The sequence below is a fragment of the Triturus cristatus genome, chromosome 9 (genome assembly GCF_964204655.1).
Source record: "Triturus cristatus chromosome 9, aTriCri1.1, whole genome shotgun sequence".
NCBI classification, from domain to species: domain Eukaryota; kingdom Metazoa; phylum Chordata; class Amphibia; order Caudata; family Salamandridae; genus Triturus; species Triturus cristatus.
Genome location: NC_140592.1, coordinates 767,775,979 through 767,800,848, shown reverse-complemented (window position 1 = coordinate 767,800,848; position 24,870 = coordinate 767,775,979). Strand labels below are relative to the sequence as shown.

The 24,870-nt window shown below is 45.2% G+C and overlaps 1 protein-coding gene across 6 annotated transcripts in view; it reads left to right on the top strand.

Moving 5' to 3' along the window:
• Positions 1 to 24,870, top strand: part of KIAA0586 (KIAA0586 ortholog) — a 622,715-nt gene that overhangs the window by 344,847 nt on the left and 252,998 nt on the right. For all 6 annotated transcript variants that reach the window (XR_014968769.1, XM_085626122.1, XM_085626120.1 and 3 more), the window contains exons 23-25: positions 11,658 to 11,883; positions 18,453 to 18,676; positions 21,065 to 21,141. Coding sequence is in view for 5 of the 6 variants with exons in the window: in XM_085626122.1 (XP_085482248.1) it covers positions 11,658 to 11,883; positions 18,453 to 18,676; positions 21,065 to 21,141 (527 nt within the window). In the remaining variant the exon portion in view is untranslated. The remainder of the gene's footprint in view (positions 1 to 11,657; positions 11,884 to 18,452; positions 18,677 to 21,064; positions 21,142 to 24,870) is intronic.

The window sequence follows — 24,870 nt, the reverse complement described above, 5'->3', positions numbered from 1 at the left end:
GCCTCATTTTACGTACGTGTGGGGATGAATGGTTTCACTTTGAACGCCCTTTTAGACTCAGGGTGCCGACAGTCGGTGGTACAGAAAAGGCTAGTGTTGAGCCACCAATACCTGTCCCAACAAATAGTACACATAAGATGCATACACGGGGAGGTCAGGCCCTATCCCGTGGCCCTCATTCCCTTGACCCCCATCAACGGACCCACATGTACGGTGAAGGTGGGGGTGGTGGAGTCCCTGCCGGAAGACTTGATTTTGGGTGTAGATAACCCCGACTTTCTCACAATGTTCAAGCATTCCCTATCCCAAGTGAAAGGGGACCGCGAGGAACCTGCCTCGGGGTTAGTCACCGCTGAGCCCTGGATAATAGACCGAAGCTTCCGCTTCGCCCAGTCCAACGATCGCACTCTGTTTAATGCCTGGGAAAGAGTGCACCTCAACCAAACATCCTCTAGAGACACCTATCCCCGGTTTATCATAAAAGAGGGGCTGTTATACAGGGAAGGGACTAAAGACAGTACTCCCCAGCTATTAGTACCCCAGCCATTCAGGGACCAGGTCCTCCTCTTCTCGCATACACATCTCACGGCGGGACATGCAGGGAGGGAGAAAACCACTAGCGGGGTACTACGATTCTTCTATTGGCCAGGGGTGTATAGAGACATCGAAACGTATTGTCAAACATGCAAAATCTGTCAGAAGAAAACCTCCTATAAGCCCCTAGCCGCCCCGTTACAACCCATGCCCATCATAGGGGTTCCCTTTGAGAGGGTGGGCATGGATTTGATAGGTCCCCTCCCTCGCACCAAGAGAGGTCACCTCCACGCTCTCGTCATCGTGGATTATGCCACCAGGTTCGTCGAGGCATTTCCCCTAACCACCCCTACCACCAAGAACGTGGCGGACAAGTTGATTGAATTGTTTTCCCGCGTAGGGTTCCCTAAAGAGGTGGTGACGGACCAAGGGACGCCTTTTACATCCCGCCTCATGAAAGAAGTATGTACGACCTTGGATATCCACCAGTTACATACCTCCGTGTACCATCCCCAGACGGATGGGCTGGTGGAAAGATACAACCGCACCTTAAAGTCCACCCTACGGAAGATGCTGACAGCAGAAAGGGGAGAGTGGGACAGGCTACTTCCATTGGCCCTATATGTTCTAAGGGCCCAAGTCCAAAGCAGCACGGGATATTCGGCTTTTGAGTTGCTGTATGGGAGACTGCCTCGGTCCTTGTTGGAGATGACCCGAGATGCCTGGATTAACGAAGACAACCAAAACCATCGGTCTTGGTTAGACTATACCTTCCAACTCAAGTACAAAATGGGAAAGCTGAGAGAACTCGCCCATTCCAACTTGGAAAAAAGTCAAGCGAAGCAAAAGAAATATTACGACCACGGAAAGAAACTGCGAACGCTGCAAGTGGGAGAATGGGCCCTCGTATTACTTCCTTCCAGCACTAGTAAATTCCGAAGTGTGTGGCAGGGTCCCTACCAGGTAACGGATACCATCGGAAATACCACCTACAAGCTACAGGTGACCCCCTCCAGAACACAAAGCTACCACATTAACTTGCTTAAGAAGTGGCTTGGTACCCCACCGACAACCGCCCACTTCTTAATACCGACTAACTGCCCGGAGGCCTCCTCGGTGGGCTCCTTGGTCATAAACCCTGATCTAAGGGACCAGCAGAAGGAACAACTGAGGGAGACCCTTCGACCCTTTGAAGATATTTTCTCGGACTCCCCGGGAAGAACCAACCTCGCAGAACACTCAATTGAAACTCCCCCCGGACAAATAGTGAGACAAAAGGCCTACAGAGTCCCTGCTGCAAAACAAGAAGCCATCCGGAATGAAGTGAAGGATATGTTACGGTTAGGGGTCATCCGGCCTTCCACCAGTCCATGGTCCTCTCCTATCGTGATGATTCCCAAACCCGACGGGTCATCCCGGTTCTGTATGGATTTCCGAGCGCTGAATAACATATCTGCGTTTGATGCCTACCCGATCCCCCGAGTTGACGATCTAATCGAGAAAATCGGAGATGCCGTATACATAACCACGTTGGACCTCACCAAGGGGTACTGGCAGGTGCCCCTTAAGGAAGAAGACCGAAAAAAAACCGCCTTTTCTACCGATCTTGGGCTTTTCGAGTTTACGGTCCTGCCTTTTGGGCTCCACGGGGCCCCGGCAACCTTCCAGAGACTGATGAACCGAGTGCTGATGCCCTACTCCGCCTTTTGCTCAGCCTACTTAGATGACATTGTGGTGTTCAGCCGTTCCTGGAAGGAACACCTACACCATCTCACCACCATTCTCACGGCTCTCCGCCGAGCGGGACTGCACATTAACGCTAGGAAATCCCGAGCGGCATTCCAAAAGGTACAATATTTAGGATATGTCCTGGGGGATGGAGTCATATCACCACAGGAAAAAAAGGTCACGGCTATAGTAGACACCCCCTTCCCGTCCACCAGAAAGGAGTTGAGGGGCTTTCTGGGGTTGATTGGCTACTACAGACGCTTTATACCTTCTTTTGCTGACCTAGCCTCACCTTTGACTGATCTTCTCCGTAAAGATTGCCCCCTGCATTTCCTCAGGCATCCCTCAGCTGACACTATGCAGGCATTCACGAAGCTAAAAGAAGCCATCACCTCGGCACCCGTGCTCATACCCCCCAATTTCCTGAAGCAGTTCATTCTCACTACTGACGCTTCGGACACCGGGATAGGGGCGGTCTTATCACAAATGGCTGACGATGGGCTTGAACACCCTGTTCTCTTCGTCAGCCGCAAGCTCTTCCCTAGGGAATGCTCCTACCCCACTATTGAGAAGGAGTGTTTGGCAGTTAAGTGGGCGGTGGAAAAGCTGAGGTATTACCTGGAGGGGAGGCCATTCATCCTGTACACGGACCATGCCCCATTGCAGTGGATGTATAGGAACAAGAGCAATAATGCCCGGGTCCTCCGCTGGTTCCTCTCCCTGCAGCCCTTTACCTTCTCGGTGCTACACCGCAAGGGGAGGGACAACTGTGCCGCTGACTTTCTCTCACGGTCCACGCCTCTCCCCGAGCGGGAGCGGCCAGGGGGGGTGGTATGTGACGGGGCCCCTCGGGTAGCACCAGGGACGCAGGAGGGTACGGACTGGTGGACACCGGTGACGAGGGTCCCTAACGTTCTTCCTTCTCCACAGAATGAGTGGGCAACGGACATAGAAGAACAGTCTCAGCCGGCCGGGACCGGGCCATTTAACTGGATCGAGCTCGGCACTCAAGCCCCGCCCTGGGACGACGTCACGAGGCCGGGAGATTCAAAAGGAGGCGGAACCAGGAAGTGGACGGACGGCGATTCCCGGAGGAAGGACGAAGGCGAGTCAGAGTACAACGGTGACGGGGAGAATAGCGGAACGAGAGAGAGGACATCCGAGGAAACAGAAGGAAGGAGAGACGAGAGACCCGGCGGCTACGGACTCCGTGAAGCGCCCTGCCACGTTCCCAGGGGAGGAGCGTGGCTCGGACAGGTACGGGACCGGGTAGCGGGTTGGATGGGAAGGCGGGAGAACCCGCGTCACTCGAGCAACCCGTAAACATCCCTTCATGGCGTAGCTTGAAAAAAACCCTCACCTTTTCTACCACTTCCCTATTAGTCCCTCACAACTACGGTGAATCCTCACTCCCCGGTCCTTGGTGCTAGGGCTGCGCGCCTCTACCTCACAAAGCTAATATCGTCCCTTATCTCTCTCTCCCTTGGGGCATCCGGAGAACCCACCTCGGAACCGCTGACGACATCCTAGAGGGAAGGAAGAGAGAACCACCCCTGCGCTCCTCGGATACCACCACCATCACGGATCCAGCAACCTTTGCCAGGGAAAGGCTAACCAGCCGGACAAAAAGAAAACTTATTTCAATAAAACCCCGTTTACCGAGAGTTCGTGTCGTGTCCCTCCTTGACGCCCAATCACACTTGTAGAGACCCAGTCTAGCAGCAGATTCCTTAACACCCCCCCCATCCTCCCCGTTCTGCGAGGACCTTTCCAGTTCGGGTTCTACCCACTTGCCTCCTTACAGGTGCCCTTGGTCTTCCTGAGGGGTGCCCTAGTTGACCTCCCTCCGGGGCAGGATGTATTATTCTGTTTGCGCACATTGACTCTCAACCCATTGTCGTTCTTGGGTGGTTAGGTTATGTGCTCTTCCATGCTCCTTCACCCTGGTTCTTCCGGCGTGGAGATTCTCATGTTACTCAATCAAAGAGAAGGAACAACACAATTAAATGACAATAATATCTACATTAGAATTAAATCCTCAAAACGAAAAGAAGTCATTAGGCAGATAGTTCATGATTCAGATCCAATCTTCTTTATTGTAATTCAAGTCAAGTTTTCTTTATGAAAAGTCATTTGATTTTTTCAAATTAAAGACTTGCAACTTTCTTGCATAAATCAGATCACTTTTTGTTGCAACATGTAATTCTCATGTTATTCTACCCTCCCTCCGTCCTCGTCTGTTTCTCCCCTTTACTTTGGGGTCTCCATGTCTGTGCTGCAGTCAATTGGGTTGGGGATTTATTTCACTATGCTACAGCCCATAGGTCATTATGGAGGATGTGGTGTACATTTTCTGTTGTTGCACACTTGTAGTCCTTGCCATAGGTCATGCTGTTCCAGTCTTGTTGTCCTTTACAGTTACATCCTGTGGCTACGGACTGTCTGTCATACAGTTCCATCCTGTGGTTGCAAACTGTCCTTCGTTTGTCATGCCGTTCATTTCATCACTATGGTGATGTTTCTCATCCTTCTATGATTTCTAGTTGTTGTTTACAGGATTTTTGATCTTTTTTTGCACACTGTTCCCATACTCTCAAAGTTTTTGTAGTGGCTCCGCGTTGTGGCGCGGAAAGGTTTCACAGTATAAAACTGACATCAGCGCGCCTGGGGGGGACTTATATGGCTCCATTGACGTCACTTCCGAGGACGACGTCAGGACGGGGCCAGGCGACGCCGTCCCCCGGTGCTCAGAGGTACTGCTGGGGCAAAAGTTTTCTGGATCCAGTCTGACGCCTGGGAATATTCTAAGTTAAGGAATCTGCGGCTAGACTGTGTCTCTACCAGATACATCCTTACCGAAGGTAAGTAACTCGTTCCGCTGAACTACTTAGTTAACTACTTAGTCAAGAGTCTTCGACCCTCATTATGAGTGTCCCTTATATTCCAAATCCGTGAACCTCAAGTTACTGAGCCTATCAGATTGATATGTTTTTCTCACACAGTTTACTTTTCTGTGATTCTCCACAGAAAAACAAGTAGGAAATAACATGGAAACACTGATTCTTGCATGTTATTCCCCCAAATGTTTTAATTCTGGTTATTTCCACACCTTGGAATTACCACAACATCTGTTAGCCGTAATTGCTTAGCATGAAATGACACCCTTTCTTAACAAAGGCCTTAATAAAGTGGTAAATAGTACGATCTTACTCTTTGGTTCTGCACAGTCCATTATAGTTTTTTGGTAGTGAACTTGCCACTGCATATCATCATATGCATTAGCCAGACAGATAAATGCATCCCCCCTGTGGACTTGATGTGCCATAGAGGCAGAGGTTACCTTGAACCTTTCATGGATGTTTACGCCCTATAGCCAGGGGTGAGGTCCCAGATAATGTAAGGATCCCAGCAGGAACAGTAGAGTTTACAGAGCCTTTAGAATAATATTCCATTTCTGCATTTTATGTGTCCCCCACGGGATGCATGTAGTTCTGATGCTTTATATTCATTTGGGCTTGAGGTGAACAGGATTGGATGGCTCTGTTTGCTACTTTTGACCAAAGCTGGTCATCAGTTCTGCAACCATTATCCAAGATATTTTTGTAATTGTATGTGTGTAAAGCACAGCGCTTCGTACACCTGGCAAGGCATTGAAGCTCTTTTCGGCGAGTAGCACGCTGCTCTGGAACCCAAAAGGAATTTTTGGTTAATTAGTATATGGAAATATGAATTCATTTGAGCGGTGGACATGTGTGTCTGTTAGTTGGATTGAAAAGGATAATGGAGCGATCGAAGAGGGAAGAGTCTAGAAAGTGTTTATTGGGAGATCATAGTAGTATGAGGAGGTTTGGGGTGAGTAAAGGCGAGATGGATGAGGGAAGAGCCTCTAGAAATGGATTAGGGAGATCATAGTAGTAAAATGTGGTCTTGGATGACTCTAATGTGGGATACATGAGGGAAGAATTTAGAAAGGGTTGTTTGGAAGATCTTACTAGTAAAATGAGGTTTGGGGTGATTCAAGGGGGATAGAGGAGGGAAGAGTATAGAAAGGGTTATTTTTTAGATCATTTTGGAGATCATAGTAGTAGAATGAGGTTTGGTATGAGTAAGGGAGTGAAGGTAGAGGATATATTGAGAGAGGTAAAGGGTGAAAAATAGGGTAGTGCATTGAAGAGACGCAAATGCTTTTTTTACAGTAGGAGTAAAGTAATAAATATATAGATACATAAGTACATGGAAGGTATACATGTAGAAGGAAGGTAATATATCAACATTGTTATTATAATCAAACTCAGACTTTCAATGTTGCTGTCTTTAAGCTAATTTATTTTTTTTCTCAATAATTCAATGGTGCAACACTTGTAGATAAATAATTATGATAACATGTACATATTGTGATGGACAAATAAACGGAGAACCATAAGCATCTCATCAAATAACTCATATGAAAACTATGCAGTGATCTATATACATGTTAAGCATAGAATAATATAACCATAGGTGATAAGTGTATTTGTTAAGCAGACCTAAGCACTATCTATATATAAACATAATCATTATACATATTCATGCAAAGAAATACACATATCTAGATACATATTCAAATTAAATGCTATATGCACAGGGATATGTCGGACAATTGTGTTTTAGTATGGTGGTTATGTAAGGAAGAGCCAACTCTTGAGTAGTCTTGTATGGTGGAGTTTTGAGGCGAGGTGCCAATCTGGAGCGGAAGTTCCTTTGTTGAATGTAGTTGGTGATTTTATTCCTGATGAAAAGTAGCCCTGTTCTATGTACTGCTTTGTGGGTGATACAAAGCAGCTTGAATGTGGTTCGTTTGGCAACTGGTAACCCATGTAGGGCCCTCAAGGTAGGGGAGATGTGGGCTTACGGCTTTACTTGTAGGAGTAGTCTGACAGCAGAGTTCTGAATCTGTTGTAGTCTTTTCACAGTTGATAAAGATGATCCATGGTAGAGGCCATTGGCGTACTAAGTTTAGACAGTCTTCCTGCACAGAATCTTGTTTGGAAGTCGAAAAGTATGGAGTTAACTTTAATGAATTGTGACATCTGGGCTAATCTATCAATTTACCTAGGAAAGGCTCATTTGTAACCGGTCTGTGGTTGGCAGAATCAAGCGTGTCCAAGTTAGTTTTCTTTAATAATGGGCGTTTGTATGCCTTTTTTAGGTCTTCTGGAAAGATTCCTGTAGTTAAGGAATTATTGATGATTCTTCTTACTGGTGCGGCAGTGGAGGTAGTTAGAAGAATTTTCTTGAATATCTGTGGTGGACAAGGGTCAGAAGGGATGCTGGCAGGCCTGCTTGCTTTGACCAGATCCATAAATGTACTTTGATATTTGTTTGAAGGAACGCAGAGGCTGGATTAACCTACTCTTGGAGGGGATTTTTGAAATTGGTTGGCGCTGATGGTTTTCCTTTTTTAAAATAGGAGTCCAACATGTCTGTTTTGGTTGTATAATGATTTGCCAGTTTGTCTGTGAGTTGTTGAGTAATGGAATGAGTTCCTTCTATGCATTTTGGATTATGAAATTTGGTGAGAATTTTATAAAATTCTTTATTTGCACAGTTATCATTTTGAATTCTGTCTAAATAGGAACTTTTTTTTAGCTTTTTTGATTTCTGAATTGTATAATCTCTTAAATTGCTCTAGGTGAAGTTTGTCTTAATTGCGGTTTGTTTTGAGCAAGGTTTGTTGCAGCTTTCTAATTTGCTGTTTTATCTCTTTTAGTTCTTTGTTTCTCCAGGGTGCCTATTTTTCTTTTGTCCTATTTTGATTTTCTGAGTGTTACTAGGATATCAAAAACTTCCTGTAGTCACTCATATAGGTTTTTAACATAATTTATTGTGTCTAGATCTGTGTTGGATGTTTGTTGTGTTTCTAAGTATTCAAAATTGAGTTTGTTCAATCGGTTAATAGGTGGATGCTTGTAAGGGGGTTTTAGGTGTTTTGCTTTGTGGTGTTTTATGTTGGAAGGCTAGCAAATTGTGGTCTGACCATATAACTGGAGTCATTGTTTGAAAGGTAACAACAGGTTCTAGATTTGCAAAAAGACATCTAGGATGTGTCCAATGTGTGCGAGTTTGTAGACGATCTGATATAGGTTCAGTGAGTCCAGGCCAGTGATGATGGTTTTTGGACGGGGCATATTGGGTTTGTCAAACCAAATGTTTAGGTCACCAATAATGCATAGGCTGGAGTGTAATGTTATCAGGTTTGAAACTGCACCTAGAAATGTGTCTGGAATGTTGCATTGCTAGGTGAAGGTCTGTAAAGTTGAAGGAAGTTACAGGAAGAAGTTGGTGTAGGGTTGCATCTGGAGAGGAGGGCCTCACAACCTTGTATCGAAACTTCGTCAGCTTTAGTAAGATTTATTGTTTGCTTGAATATAACAGCTAGTCCACCTTCTCCTTTGCCTATATGATTTTGTGTGAAAGTTTGATAGCCTAGAGGAACGGCTTCATGCAACACTTGAGCCATGCCATCTCCCAACCATGATTCATTTATGAAGAGTAAGTCAGGTTGTGTGTCAGTAAGTAGGTCGTAGATGTGATGCTTATTTTTAAAAAGCAATCAATCTTTTATTAATAGGCAGTTTAGAGACTGTATTTTGGTGATGGTGTGACTTTGTTTTGTAGAAGAGTGAGCAGTATTTTTTTAACTTGTAACAGGTGTGTCATTAGTGCTGGTATTAGTTGTATGAGGATAGCAATAGTGTTGCTTTTCTATATTATATTCCTCGTCCAGCAGTCTTGGAAGGCATTTTAATGGGTCTGTGTGTGGAGATGATGGTTGAGAGTGAGTTGAGTAGCGTTGTTGTGTAATAGACATGGAGATGTGAAGTTGTTGAGCGTAGCATGTTGTTTATTTTGTGTGCAATTGTATAGGGTGGAAGGTGTATGAGTGTGGGGTGGGAGTGCAGAATGTGGGTCATGTTGTAAGGCTTTGAATTGTGCAATGGATGAGAGGCGGTTGAATGAGAGTTGTTGTGTTTGTGTATTTGTGTTAGGTGTGGAGGAAGAGAGACAGCTTGGCAGTTAAGATGGTTTAGGATGTGAATTTTTTGTGTAGTCAGGAGGGCGGGAGTGGGTGTGTTTCTAGTTTGTGATGGAATGTATTATGAAATAGTGTGTGTGACTTTGTTGTGCTGGTGTGTTTTAAGTTTTATTTTTGTGGAGTAGTGAGAGGAGATGATAAAGGTTTTATGAGAAGGGTTTGTAGGTAAAGTTTTGTTGGTGAGTGGAAATTGAATGGTAAGGTGGGTGGTGATGTGTTTTGGGAAAGAGTGTATGTGAGAGGGGATGGACAAGAGTTATGAGTGTTTGTTAGCTGGAAGAGGAAATGGGTGGTGGAGTGTAAGGATTGTTTGATTGTGTGTTTTTTGTAAAAAGAGGAGTTGGGTTTTGATGGATGAAATGGAGAGCTGAGTATAGGTTTGGTGGTGACAGAAAGGGGTCTGTTAGGAGTAACTAAAGGGCAGAGCTGGTGATTTGTATCAACAGGGAGAGTGTGTCTGGATGTATTAAAGTTACTTATAGTGTGGCTTTTGTGTTTTGTTGGTGATGTGTGGATTTGTTAATAGTATAGGACAGAGTGGTGTTTTGTGTGAGAGTAATGTTGCCATTGTGTTGTATTTGGGGTAGAAGGGTGTATAGGTGTGGTTTTTGGTATTCTGTAGTGGTTGTTGAGACAATTAAATGTGGTTAGGGTTTGGTTGTAGTAAATGAGTAGAGCATTTGCTGTGAGTTTGTTAGTATGTTTGTGGATGTGGATGGGTGCTGGTAAATGGGAGAAAAGGGCAGCATTTCTGGCCCTAGGCCTGACCAGTCCCAAACAGGCAACTTCCCTTGTCCTTTTCGCCCTTAGCCTCAACGCCTGGGCTGAGATGCCCTAAGCTTAAATAGCCTTAGTGAGCAGATGACACCTTTGGCCAATGGGAATCCTAGCCCTAACCAATCAGAACACTAGCCCTAAGCCCCCATACCAATAGGAGACCCTGCCCTTACAACCAACAACAGCCCTAGACCTAGCAGCCAATCAGAATCCACACCCGAAGTCCAATAGAAACCCTAGCCCCAGGAACCAATCAGAAGCCCAGGCCTATCAGCCAATCAGAACCCTAAGCCTAATAGGAACTCTAGAAATAGTAACCAATCGGAGCACAGATGTAACAACCTATAGGAAACTTGTATAAGAAGCATGTGACCTTAGGCACAGGCTGATGGCCAGGGAGCTGCTCTTGAAGATCAGAATCTCCTTGGAAACAGACAGGCCCAATCCACACTTTGCAGGTCCTGTTTTAACATTCTGTTGAGGCCAAATCTAAGCCACTTACAATTCTGATTTTCGCACACTTAAATCACATTTTCTAGACAGATAAAGTGCTACATGTACTTTCCAAATACAGTTTAAACCATAAAGCAGATTAAGAAGTCTCTTAAACACACTCTGCTTTGCCTCTGAGGGTGTAGTTTTCCTTTTTAACTTTTAAAGACACAAGGGAGGGGTGGGGGTTGCCACTGCAAGCCTAAGCACAGTAAAGAGGAAACTAGGACAGAAATTCAAACCGTTGAGGGTAGAAAAAACAGCAGTTTTAACAGTACAAATTGCACAGAAACCAAGAGTTCAATGTAAACAGTCACAGTTAAAAAAAAAAAAATACAGCAGTTTTAAAATTCCAAAAAAACACAGCACAAATCTGTGTTCTTACCACCTTCTTTGTCGTTTATTCGCTGTGCTTTTTAGGGCACATAGAGGCTGTGGCTACGAGATGGAGATGGCTGTCTTGGGGTTCCCTGCACAGACCTCAAAGGTTTCTGCAAGTGTGAGAGGAGGAGGGCTCAGGGTTTCTTGGGAGATAGAGGGCCAAGCAGGAAGGCAGTGGCTGATGGCCAGGTAGCAGGGAGCTGCTCCTGAAGATCTGAATCTCCTTGGATACTGACAGGCTCAATCCACACTTAGCAGATCCTGTTTACCCAAAACGCTGTAATTTATGGCAGATGAAAACTGTAAGAAACCGAGTAATGTAACCTATCCTCTGTTGTAACCTTCTACAGTGGATAGCAAATTGACAGCCACAAATTGCCTTAAATACTGAGTACCATGTCAAAAATTGTAATTGGCTTTGGGGCACTATGCACACCACACAAACTGGTCTGGGAGCACCACAGATAATAGGTACATCACATGTACAGCACAGGGTATTCAAATGATTTAAAATGCCTAAAGCAGATGGCTAGGGACAAAATCATGATCACCTAATCCTTGAGGATTTAGCATTGCTTTTATATCCTCCAAAAGGTTTGTACTTAATACGTAAAGCAGTAGTTTGGAATCAATGCAGGGGTTTTCAAGTTTGTTTGTCCTTTTTTTATAGAAACAGAACGTCTGGATTCCCAGATTCTTGTTGGAACTCCTACAGTCACTCCTGTGTCAACGCCACCTCGTGTAGCTACACCTGTGCCACTTCCTGAGGAGCAAGTCCCTGATACAGTATATATGCCAAGTCCTCCTCGCCCATCTCCATGGGGGAATGTGGAGTTGCCCTTGGAGGAGGAAAATCCTACTTCTGTCAAAGACGCAGAACTTTATCCAAAACCTCTGTGAGTTGTTACTTGTAACTGGTAATATAAGGGGTGTGTTGAGGCGTATTATCATAAGCTGTTTCTCAAATGTCTTGCATACTGAGATAGACCCAAATGATAGCTCAAACCTTGATTTCACAGAATTTGGTTGTATGCAGGGCAATACAGAGTGCTGTTTTCTAGTGTCCTGTAATTTTGGCAGAATGTCAGGTGGGTAATGTAGGTAGAAAGTTCCACGTTCACCTATATGACCGGGTGCAAAATGAAAGCAAAAAAACAAACAAAAACAGCTGATTGACCTTGGTGTGAACAAGTAGAATTCTGCTAAGTGGGGGATAATCATTCCACTGCAAATATATAAGTCTTAGATGTTGGCTATTTGCTCTGAGAAAACTCTACTCTGGCAATCCTGGTATTTCAAAAATAGTTGCAAAATAACATAGATGTTCAAGATAATTAAATAGTTAATTTGAGAGTGGATTAAATAAATCGTATGTACATTACATGATTTCCTCTGACATTCATACTGTATGATATATGTGTGCACGCATTATAAGCAGTTTGTTTTTGTAAATAGTTTGAACAAAAAAAACATCAGTGACAGCAAGATAGTTGTGTACCAAAATCTTGTGTTCCACGAGCAGGCCATGTTCTTGACTACAAACTCAATACGATTGTAATTGTATTCCTGTTTTCCAAAGTGCTCCACTGCTACACAGAAGAGTTACAAAATCAGTTTCACGGTTATTCAAAAATATTGTAAAATCAATTAACTGCCAAAGAGTTACTGAGCATATTCTCTTTATATATATATATTTTTTATAAAGGGATAACACTTCTTGGACATTATATTTGAGAGTGATTCACGTGCTATCTACATTAAACCTTATGTCCCACATTGCCATCTACAACTAAGCGTTGACTGTTGGAATTCAGAGTCTAAAGACGAGGTACTAATCATTTAGTGAGTTCGCAGTAGTGCTTGGTGCCTGTGTTTCCTAGGACAGTGGCAATACTTCTCAGAAGGATTGACTATATGGCCTTGAGGTACTCAAGCACCAGAGACCTGGCCTAGATTCCCATGACTGTCTATGGACTTTCGGTCAATCATTTGGACAAAGTCTTTAGAATTAAAAGAGAAGGATCTTGATACAGTCATTAACCTCTGGTTCCATAAGGAAAACCTTTTCAAATACTGGTGGAAGACATGCTCCTACAGTTGAAGGTGTCATCCATCGGTACTATGCAGGCTGACTGCACTCTCCTGCCAAGTCTTCAGCATGAGACTCCCTTATGTCCCAAGTCTTTGTGATGGCTCCTCCTCCTCAGTACCTCGCCCCTCCCCTGATCATTTGCTTTCTTAGGAGTCATTACAATGCAAGGTTCATCAGCAACAGAGTAGAGTTCGGCTACTTTGCTACTCAACTAATATCTGCGATGGATAAATCATCAGATTCCTTGAGATGTAATCTGACAATTCTTGTCCGCCCTCTACTCGGTAACTCAGACACATAATATCCTTCGAGGTAGTTTCCCATAAAACCTTTCTTCTCAGGTTGCTGCTAGAGCTGACTGGATCAAATATTTACTTATTAATTTATAGAAGGTGTTTATTTAGTTTAGACCCATTCACAAAGACTGCTTGTGGGACGAGCACCCTATGATCATCTGGTTGTTTGCGTGTGTTTGTAACAGTGTGGTCCTGAGGCGGAAGCCGGGACTTAAGCTTTGCACATTGCTGTATGGTACGTGGTTCTATACTTTTAACCTGCTGCTTGTTTTTAAATGCACTCGTTATATTTTAATACCAGTACCTTGAAACTGCACAGCTTGTAAATATTGTTCTTTGCACATCCGGGGATCGAACCCGTGACCAGTGGCCCGTTGTTCCGCCCTCGTGACAGAGGAGGTGGGCGAGCAGACTAGTGCTCCGCCCCTCACTCCACGATTGGTATAAACCTCCCGCCCCATACATCACAGCTGGTTGTTTGCGTGTGTTTGTAACAGTGTGGTCTTGAGGCGGAAGCCGGGACTTAAGCTTTGCACATTGCTGTATGGTACGTGGTTCTATACTTTTAACCTGCTGCTTGTTTTTAAATGCACTCGTTATATTTTAACACCAGTACCTTGAAACTGCACAGCTTGTAAATATTGTTCTTTGCACATCCGGGGATCGAACCCGTGACCAGTGGCCCGTTGTTCCGCCCTCGTGACAGAGGAGGTGGGCTAAGCAGACTAGTGCTCCGCCCCTCACTCCACGATTGGTACAAAATGGCCACCTTCTCCAGGAAGCGCAGCGGACGAGCGCAGCGGGCGCGCCGGCGGCGCGCCGAAGGCTCTCCAAAGGCAAGCCCGTCTGCACCCGTCCGCGCCGGTTCCGCGCCTAGTGCCGGATTCTTTGGTCCGAGGTCAGGGAAAACGATATGTCACATTGTTTACAGCCGTGACACCCTTCTGGCTCTTCGGTACAAAGGCGGGAGCTCAGGATGCGTTAAATTGGAAATGTGTGAGGATGAGCGCGCCCCCCCTCTGCTTTGCATCAATTGCAATCAAGCTCTCCCCAAGTTTGACTGGCATACTAGTAATCACTGTTTGGCCGCATCAATGCCTTGGACAAGGAAAGAACACACTGCAGTCAAATGCCTTTTACTTAACGCTAGATCCCTGGTGAGACACAGTATAGAACTAGCGGACCTCATAGTTGAATCCAAATCACAGATAGCTTTCGTAACAGAAACCTGGACAGATGCAGCCTCAGGTCCGGATATCATCAAAGCTGATTACGAGTGCTTTGTTCAGAACAGAGGAAATAAAAGGGGGGGAGGTCTCGCTATAATCTACCATAATTCCATCAGAGGTTCATTCCAGTCGGGTACCACCGACCATTTTGAAGCCCTCATCTATAACCTGACCCTTTCCAACCATCAATCTTTTAAGGGTGGCCTAATTTATAGGCCCCCCGGACCCAAAATCTCGTTCCTCCCTGCACTCAGTTGCTTGCTAGAAGAAGCACTCTGCACAAAAACATTTACTGCCCTGGGAGATTTTAACTTTCATTTGGAATGTGATTCAGATCCCGATACGCGGAATTTCTTAGATCAGATGCGTGGGGTTGAGCTTAACCAAAGGGTTATCGGCCCAACCCACAGGGCAGGGCACACTCTAGATGGGATCATTTCCAATCTTCCCAACCTTGAAATTACGGCAATTCTTCCGGTCTCCTGGTTCGACCATGCGGTAGTGCATGTTTAAATCAGCCTTGCCCCGCCTTCTAGGCCTAGTAAGGTCATGAATCCGCCTAGAACGATCAGGAGGTGGAAAAATATAGATGGAGAGGCCCTAGAGAGCTTGCTCAAAACTTCCCTGCGGCCCCTTATGGTTAACGTGGAGGATGCAGCCACCTCATATACCAACTGGCTGGAGGCAGCATGCCTCAATCTTGCCCCACCTAAAACGTTTCACTCCACTCGATCTAGCCCCTCTGCGCCGTGGTTCTCTGAACGTATCAGGGACCATAAACTGCTTTGTAAAAAGCAGGAAAGAATCTGGCGGAAAAACTATAAAGAGGAGGACAGAAAGCTTCTCTATTTAGAGATAAAAAGGTATAAATCTGCGATTCAAGAGGCAAAACAGGAGTTCTATACGAATCGTATTAAGGAGGCCAGTAATTCCGCTATGGAATTATTTCGCACAGTATCGTCCCTGGCGGTCATCAAACCAGTGGAGATACCCCCTAGCCGCAAACTATGCCAAGAGCTGGCGAACTTCTTCCTAGAAAAGGTAGAAAACATCTTCCGTCCCCTAGACATGCGGGTCAAGACTCTCACTCCAGTAATTAACCCTGAGGCAGACATTAATCTTCCGAAGCTTCTCAACTTCTCCCCCATTAGGGAGGAAGAGGTGGAGAGCAGACTTCTACGGACAAATTCAGGCTCCCCCAATGACCCATGCCCAGCCAGCGTGGCCAAACTGGCCTCCTCGGCCGTGGCCGCAGGGCTCACCCCACTGTTCAATGTCATGTTGGAAAAAGGAGAATTTCCCTTACGCTGGAAACAAGCTTCCATCTTACCCCTGTTGAAGAAGCCGAACCTAGCAGTGACGGACCTGAACAACTTTCGGCCAATAGCTAGGCTACCCCTTCCGACGAAAATCCTGGAGGGTCTCCTAAACACTCAGCTAAGCGCCTTTCTAGGGGCTGGCCAGGGCCTGGACCGTTCCCAACATGGATTCAGGGCAGGGCATAGTACCGAATCTGCCCTGATTAAAGCAACAGAAGATGTGAGAACAGTGATGGACGCAGGAGGTAGAGCTGCCCTGATCCTGTTGGACCTGTCCGCGGCCTTTGATACGGTCCACCATAAGATACTTGGGGACCGACTCAGGGCTACTGGGATTCAGGGCAAGGCGCTAAAACTCCTGCTCGCCTTCTTGTCTGATAGGACTCAGAAGGTGGCACTAGGGGATTATGAATCAGACCCTTTCACGCTTCCCTGCGGAGTCCCTCTGGGGTCCTCCTTGAGTCCCACCCTTTTCAATATATATGTCTCCACCCTAGCACCAGTTATCAGATCTTTCGGCTTCAAGTTAACTTCTTATGCAGATGATACTCAGATAGTGGTATCTCTGCTACCAGGGGAAACTGACAATACAGCTGATAGATTCAGAGGCTGTATGCGGGAAGTCAGTAACTGGATGGCAGATAACTGCCTCAAATTAAATTCTACAAAAACCTAAGTTCTGCTGTTCGGGTCCAGCGATAATTTCTGGTCCCCACGCTGGTGGCCTGAGGAAATGGGCACTCCTCCAGCTCCGGTCCCAAAGGTTAAAAACCTGGGTGTACTTATGGACAACTCTTTGTCCTTCAAGCCCCAAATTAATGCACTCTCATCAGCAACTCACTTTGTTCTAAAAACTATTCGAAAAGTCCTGCCGTTCCTTGCAGAAGAGCATAAGAAGACCGTGGTTACAGGGCTGGTGATGTCCCGGCTGGACTATTGTAACAGCCTTCTGCTGAACGCCCAACAGGGGCTCCTCAACAAACTCCAGATTCTGCAGAATGCTGCAGCCCGATTAATCACAGGCACACCTAAATTTGCCTCTGTTTCACGGGACCTGGTTAAGCTACATTGGCTACCAGTTCGCAAGAGAATTATTTTTAAATCTCTGTGCGTGACTTTCAAGGCCTTGCACGGCCTAGGCCCCCACTGTATTTCCCAACTCTTTCAGTGGTATAGACCAACTAGACTGCTGAGATCAGCCGAGCAGGGTCTGGTAGTCATCCCCAGAGTTAGGAAAGCCAGTTGGGGAGGCAGGAGTTTCTCTCTAGGAGCAGCAAAGGCATGGAACGCGTTACCACTAAATCTCAGACAACTACCGGACCTCTTGTCTTTTAGGAAAGCTCTGAAGACCTGGCTTTTCACACAGTAACCCCTGCTTATACACACTCACTCAACTAGCGCCAGGACACCTCTGGGTAACAGTGCGCTCTATAAATGTGAAAAATAAAATAAATGTAGGTTATGCTCAGAGGATTATTGAACTTCTCCATTGATGTTGCCGTGCTTGGATCCGCTCATGTCTCCCTGCTACTGTAAAACAGCTTACTGGGATTTTCTGAATTCCGCCCTCTCTTTTACCGTTTAGTGCTGCACATAAGGCGTATTTGCAAGCAGCCTAGTGGAGACAGGGGTGGGCAGAATGGGACTGAGCAGTCTCCATTCAGCCATGTGATCTATCTATTCATCTGTCATAGGGCTGCTCAGTTAGCCCTCTTCTAAATGGTCTCTTAGTGATCATAGGTCGCAGTTTGATTGGTGGTAGAGGACACTTTAAGCAGACATCTAGTCAGCCCTGATATCATCCTCTCCTGAAAAGTAACAGCACGCTGTAAATACCTGTAAATGTATATCAGTGGCGGCCATCTTCAGATGGGATTGAGGCTCTTCACCTTATTAAGATGGCTGTCCTGTTATCTGTTTGCAAGAAAATGCCTAGTATGGTTCTGGCCCTGTGGTCCAGCTGTCTTTTTCGGCCCTCACAGTAGGAAATCGTTTTTAGAAAATTAACAGCATTTAATACATGTTTTATTATAGTTGTTGTTCTTAATTTGTGAATCGGTACACTTGTTAACATTATTCTACACTAATATTTCGACTCTTCATCTGGATTAGAGACAGTTTTTTAGTTGAATTTCTTGTTTTAGAATTTAAGGAATGCCAACAAAGCAGTATCTTGCTAGCAGGATTTACACAGTCTACTTTCTCCTATTTAATTTTGATATTTAAGTTGGAATCAGAGTAAATATTTTCTTTTCCATTTTTTTACAAATTCTTTTGTATGTGCTTTATTGAATGATTTGAAGGACCTCTGTTTATGCTAAGGGCGTAAATAGGTTTATTATGTTGTGCCTATATTTTTTAATCGGCTTTCGATATTATGTATGTATGTTTGATATGGTATTTCTATAGCGCTAACCTAGCCAAAACACAGCGGAGCACTCTTTGAACCTGTTAATGCAATGTATATGTAATGTGTCATTCATTTTGATCCTTCCGATGTGTAAGATTTCAATATTTCTCGTCTTTTAGTGTAATGTCTGTGGCCCAAGAGGAGGAACCAACGAGTCCGGTCCCAATAGCATATTCAGACCGGGACCAGACACCAGTGGCACTTCCTAGTAAAGTTCGGCCACCAAGTCCCAGCTCATCCACCGAGGAGAGCAGCGTGACAGAAACCGAAACCGAAACCGTCGACCAGCCCATTTCAGAAGGGGAACTTCTGTACACCTACGGCCAACTGGTAGCGGCTAGAGGTACAGCACTCGAGATGTGGGCGCATTGGTTATGTTAATTCTAACCGTTAACACTGTCATTTACTTGTTTTCGCTACATATAGCTCAGCAAATTGAGTTTAAAGTGCATACGGATAACAAAAGTGCATGACACATCATTTTAAAATAAAACATAAGAACTGCCAAATAACATTAAAATCCTATCCAGTACAACATGCAAACATTTTCTGACCTGCTTTTGAGAAATCCTTACGTAGGTATTTTAGAAAGATGGATGAATTTTGGTGACTCAACTTCAGTAGTGCCTATTTAGATTTTTCACTGACTCTAGAGCAAGAAAACAGTAGCCAACTCCACCAAGACCACAGAGGCCTCTTTTGGCAATCTCATAATACCCTCCCCATACCACGGGGGTGGCCCCTACTTTCACCTCCATTACTTCACCCGTCTAAGTCTGGAGCTCTAGGGTCGCTTAGCAGGTGTTACACATGCCTCCCTCATTGAGTGTGAGAGAGACCCACAAAACCTCACCCATGTCGGCGAACCGAATACCATAGGTCATAGTTGGTTCAGTAAACTTAAGTAAAGAACAGAACGTAACACAATAATATACTGAAAGGAAAATAACATCTAACACAATAGGGCACACCACAGCAGAACAAAACGTAAACATAGCGCAAAAAGTCTGTACACACAACAGCACATTGAAATAGTGCAGCTCATCAGCACACAAAAACAATTCACTCCACAATAAAATAAATGCTACATAAGACATATGCACAAACATTCATGCCACTCTTTTCCACTTCCACAAATCTGCTTTCATAATTGGGTGGTAAAATTTGTTTGTACCTTAAGTTACCACCAAGGACATGGCATAGCCCCAGTCAAAAATAATTTATGACTCGACCCCTAGAATGTATATTTTCAGCAATGTATGCTTTTGCTGTATGTCCATACATACAAGGCTACTGCTGGGATAATATATACTGTTTTTTATTGTATATTGTGACTTAGATGTACTTTTTTGCACTTATCACGGACAGTCTTCTTTGGCATAATTATACTTTTTCATGACCACGTATTTAGATTGTGAACATGCTCAAAATATATTATCGCCAGCTCTAATAAGCAATTGTATTATTTATTTCTTAACAATGACCGTTATACCCAATGTTATCCACACTTTGCACTCTGAGACAGTCGTTGACTGTTTGCAGCTCACTTAAGAAAAATGAACATTAAATACATAAAAAGAGCGAGGGAATCACACTATATTTTAGCCCAAAATGTATTAATATTTTGTATTTTTTTTACCTGCACGCCACGAAATGCAAAAAGTATTAATTATTTGACAGTCATGACAGAAATTAAACGAGACTGTATTTTCTGATTTAATGCTTGTTTCTGTTAGGCTAAATATGTTTTCCGGTGCAAAAATAAAATAAAGATGTATTGGTATTTTATTTGAAGGTACATCACAAGAGCATAGACGTGAGGACTCACCTTGTGAGGCATGTGTGAACAAAAACAAGCTCAACCCTTATGTCCATGGAATCAGGGGTATCAAGTTTTTCTTGGAACAGAAGCTTACATGGAACTCATTCTTAGGAAGTTTTTTTAGTTTCACAGAACTTTTTGTGTAGAATCAGTCATTAAAGCAAACATTTTGACTGAATCAACAGTGTTATTCAATACAAATTTGTGAGAGAAATAACTGCACAGCCAGTATTTGTATGATGCATAACTACGGTTCAGCCGAAACGAGTTTTATTAGACAAGAAACAGTATAAATTGAGCCATTTTGTAAGTGTTATTCAGGACAAAAACAGAGAAAGAGAATAAATGAGTAAACCCCAGGTGTGAACCCAAGCCGAAGTCAAAACAAGAGAAAGGTGAGGTAGGGATCGAACATATATGGTGTATTGGTTGATTCATATCAAAAGACAGCAATTAATATTCAGTACATTTTTAGGATACAGGGAATTAATCATTGTGTCACAATTATGAAAAGTTGTCTGTCTATGTACATGTGTCGACGACGTTTCGACCCTTGGAAGAATAAAAGGGTCTCATCCCAACTGAAATGGCCTGGGGTTGGCTGGGCTTGTAGAAGCGCTGTCCCCCATGAGAGGGAGCACCCAGAAGATGGCAACCAAAATCAATCTTGGTGGGTGGGAAGCATCTAAAATTTGCAAGCAATTTACTCTATTACCTTCACTAGGCTCTCAACAATGTACGTTTTCAAAGCCCACTTGTTAACTTTTTCACATGCTTCTCTCACTTTCTTAACACGGAACATGATGAAGAAAATCATAGTTGAAATAAAATGTGATTAATTTTGTGCTAAGATTTTAATTTGGTTTAAATAAATTGTAAGTTTCTTTCACATCTGTACTTTCCTTCCAGCTTTGGCTACAGGTGGGCTGATGCTTTCCAATCTCAATGCCAGTTTATCCAGCACTCTGGGGGATGCCCATGATATGGTAAGCATATGTTTATTTTTTTAATAAAAGATTTTATTTGTCAAGTATCAAATATAATGCAGAGCTCTGTACTCCAGAAGACTTCTGCCACAATAAACTTACATGGTCATGACTTTGACATTTAGATTATACGTTCAAGAAAAAAAGAAAGGACATACAAACAAAAGAACCACAACATGAGAACCCCCTCCCATTGCACTATAACCTTCCCCTAGCCTGCTCGCCACTCCTACATCCACACCAACATATAAATATATTGCCACACCTCTAGTTCCTTGGTGCATGTAGTTGAATAGTTAACCTGAGTCCGTGGCATCTGCAGTAGATAAGGGCTCCAACTGCAGGCCCCAATAGTCCGCCCATCGTTTCCAAATTTTGAAATGATTTTGCAGGCATCCCCTTGCCTTGAAGATTGGGATTTCCAACTCCATACAGAAGTCCAAGCCATTCTTCCAAGCGGACAGACAAGGCGCAACAGATGCTTTCCATAAGCTTACAATGTCTCATTTTGCCAGTGTAAATCCTAATAACATAAGATGGCGTTTATAGATGTTGCCCCCAACCCCCTTCCATAATATGCAAGAGTACCAGCTGTGGTGAGGAAGGGAGATCCCAGCCCAATACTTTTGTGAGACAAGCCGTAACGCCTCTCCAAAACTTTGCAAGGGCGGAGCAGTACCATATCGTGTGCATTAGAGTTCCCTCCTCCCACACCGTAAGCATACAGGGGAGGCCACAATGCCAGCTTTCCAGAGCCTGACTCTGGTATAATATTCACGATGAAGGTACTTGAACTGAATGAGGCGTAGGCGTACCACAATTGCAGCCTCCCGCGGGGAGGCAAATGCCTCTGTCTAGTCCTCCCCCTCCAATGGGCTTAGATCCCCCTCCCAAGCCTCTGTGAGTTTCTGGAGCGTGCTGGAGCTATATGTTACCAGTGATTGATACATTTGGGAGATTTTATGGTCCAGGAGATCTCCCATAAACACCTTAGCCTTGACCGGGCTAAATTCAGGAAGGGTCTCCAATCCAGCAAGACTGGGGGAGATAGCATGCCGGAATTGAAGGTATCTATAGAATTGAGTCTTTGGCGTCTGGAAGTTCCCCTGAAGATCTTGAAAGGACTTCAAGACCGTACCCCGCATTACGTCTCCCAGGGTAGAGATACCAATGTTGTCCCAACTGCGGAATCCCGACAGGGCAGCCAATTGTGGCAATCGCCCATTATGCCTCAGGGGGGGTCCCCCTCGTCAATGTGTCCCACCACCCCATCTTACGGAGGGCCAGTTTCCATATCTGAAACACAACCCTAGTGACCGGCGGCATGCAGTTGCGCAGGGGTGCCGAATATCAAATAGTATGCAAGGTAGAGTCCCCCATACACCGCCCCTCAACTGCATACACGGGGTCTGCTCTATCTCCATACGACCATTTGTTCAATACGAGCAGGTGCGAGGCCATATAATATGATTGAATATCCGAGGTGGTCAGCCCCCCACAGTACGTTGACTGGAAACACGTCCGCAACGCGACCCTAGACTCTCCTCCCAGCCACAGAAATTGCCCCAGGGCCGCATTAACCTGCCGGAACCATTTGGGAGCGACCCGATGCAGATGATTTTGTAGTTGATACAGCAGGCGTGGCAGCGAAATCATCTTAAAAATGGCCGATCAACCGTAAATAGGCAAGGGCATGTGTGACCAGGCCTTAAGATCCTCCCGCATTCATGCCCATACAGGAGCAATATTTCTGTCCAAAGACACAATGGGCGAGTCAGATAAAAATACACCCAAATATTTCACCCCTCCGTAGTGACCTGCACTGCTGATGCCCAAGGCCCCAGATTTGCTGCATCCCCTAACACCCACAAGGTGAAATTGCAGGGGTTCATGAATAATCCCGATGACTCCCCAAAGATTTGCATAATGCGGAGCAGCCTCGGACCCGTCCTATTGACATTTGCTAAAAAGAACAATACATCATCGGCATATAATGCGATGCAGTTCGAGAGCCCGTGCGCCCATTCAAAGCCCGCCACCTGTGTATCCATCCGCTCCCAGGCAGCCAAGGGCTCCATCTCCATCGCCAAAGCGAACAGATATGGTGACAGGGGGCAATCTTGATGGGTGCCACGCCCGATGGAGAATGTGGAGGAAGTGGAGCCTGCAATGCGCACCGATGCCATAAGGTCAGTGTAAAGCTGTGTCGGGTAGGACAGGAAACGTGGGCCAATATTCAGGCGGTACAACAAACAAATGATGGACGGAATGCTGACAATGCAGACATTCTCCCCCAGTCAAGAGATCTGGGTTAAATCCATCGTTCTTTTGCCCACTACACCACCCCAGTTTAGACATGGCCATATGCAAATCAGTCTTGACCCTGTGCCTCATGGGAACAGTCCAGCCCGAATTGCCAAGCCATGTCTTCCCTGGACCGGAATCAAGCATCCTAGGACCGGTTTCTGGCTATCAGCCGTCATCAGCCAGGATAGCTTGACTCCAGTGGCGTAGTGAGCACGGGTCCCACGTCTGGGAATACCCATCCCACTTAGGGCGAAAAGCGTTACAACAAACAAATGATGGACGGAATGCTGACAATGCAGACATTCTCCCCCAGTCAAGAGATCTGGGTTAAATCCATTGTTCTTTTGCCCACTACACCACCCCAGTTTAGACATGGCCATATGCAAATCAGTCTTTACCCTGTGCCCCATGGGAACAGTCCAGCCCGAATTGCCAAGCCATGTCTTCCCTGGACCGGAATCAAGCATCCTAGGACCGGTTTCTGGCTATCAGCCGTCATCAGCCAGGATAGCTTGACTCCAGTGGCGTAGTGAGCACGGGTCCCACGTCTGGGAATACCCATCCCACTTAGGGCGAAAAGCGTTACAACAAACAAATGATGGACGGAATGCTGACAATGCAGACATTCTCCCCCAGTCAAGAGATCTGGGTTAAATCCATCGTTCTTTTGCCCACTACACCACCCCAGTTTAGACATGGCCATATGCAAATCAGTCTTGACCCTGTGCCTCATAGGAACAGTCCAGCCCGAATTGCCAAGCCATGTCTTCCCTGAACCGGAATCAAGCATCCTAGGACCGGTTTCTGGCTATCAGCCGTCATCAGCCAGGATAGCTTGACTCCAGTGGCGTAGTGAGCCTAGTGAGCACGTCTGGGAATACCCATCCCACTTAGGGCGAAAAGCGTTACAACAAACAAATGATGGACGGAATGCTGACAATGCAGACATTCTCCCCCAGTCAAGAGATCTGGGTTAAATCCATCGTTCTTTTGCCCACTACACCACCCCAGTTTAGACATGGCCATATGCAAATCAGTCTTGACCCTGTGCCTCATGGGAACAGTCCAGCCCGAACTGCCAAGCCATGTCTTCCCTGGACCGGAATCAAGCATCCTAGGACCGGTTTCTGGCTATCAGCCGTCATCAGCCAGGATAGCTTGACTCCAGTGGCCTAGTGAGCACGTCTGGGAATACCCATCCCACTTAGGGCGAAAAGCGTTACAACAAACAAATGATGGACGGATTTGCATATGGCCATGTCTAAACTGGGGTGGTGTAGTGGGCAAAAGAACGATGGATTTAACCCAGATCTCTTGACTGGGGGAGAATGTATGCATTGTCAGCATTCCGTCCATCATTTGTTTGTTGTAACGCTTTTCGCCCTAAGTGGGATGGGTATTCCCAGACGTGGGACCCGTGCT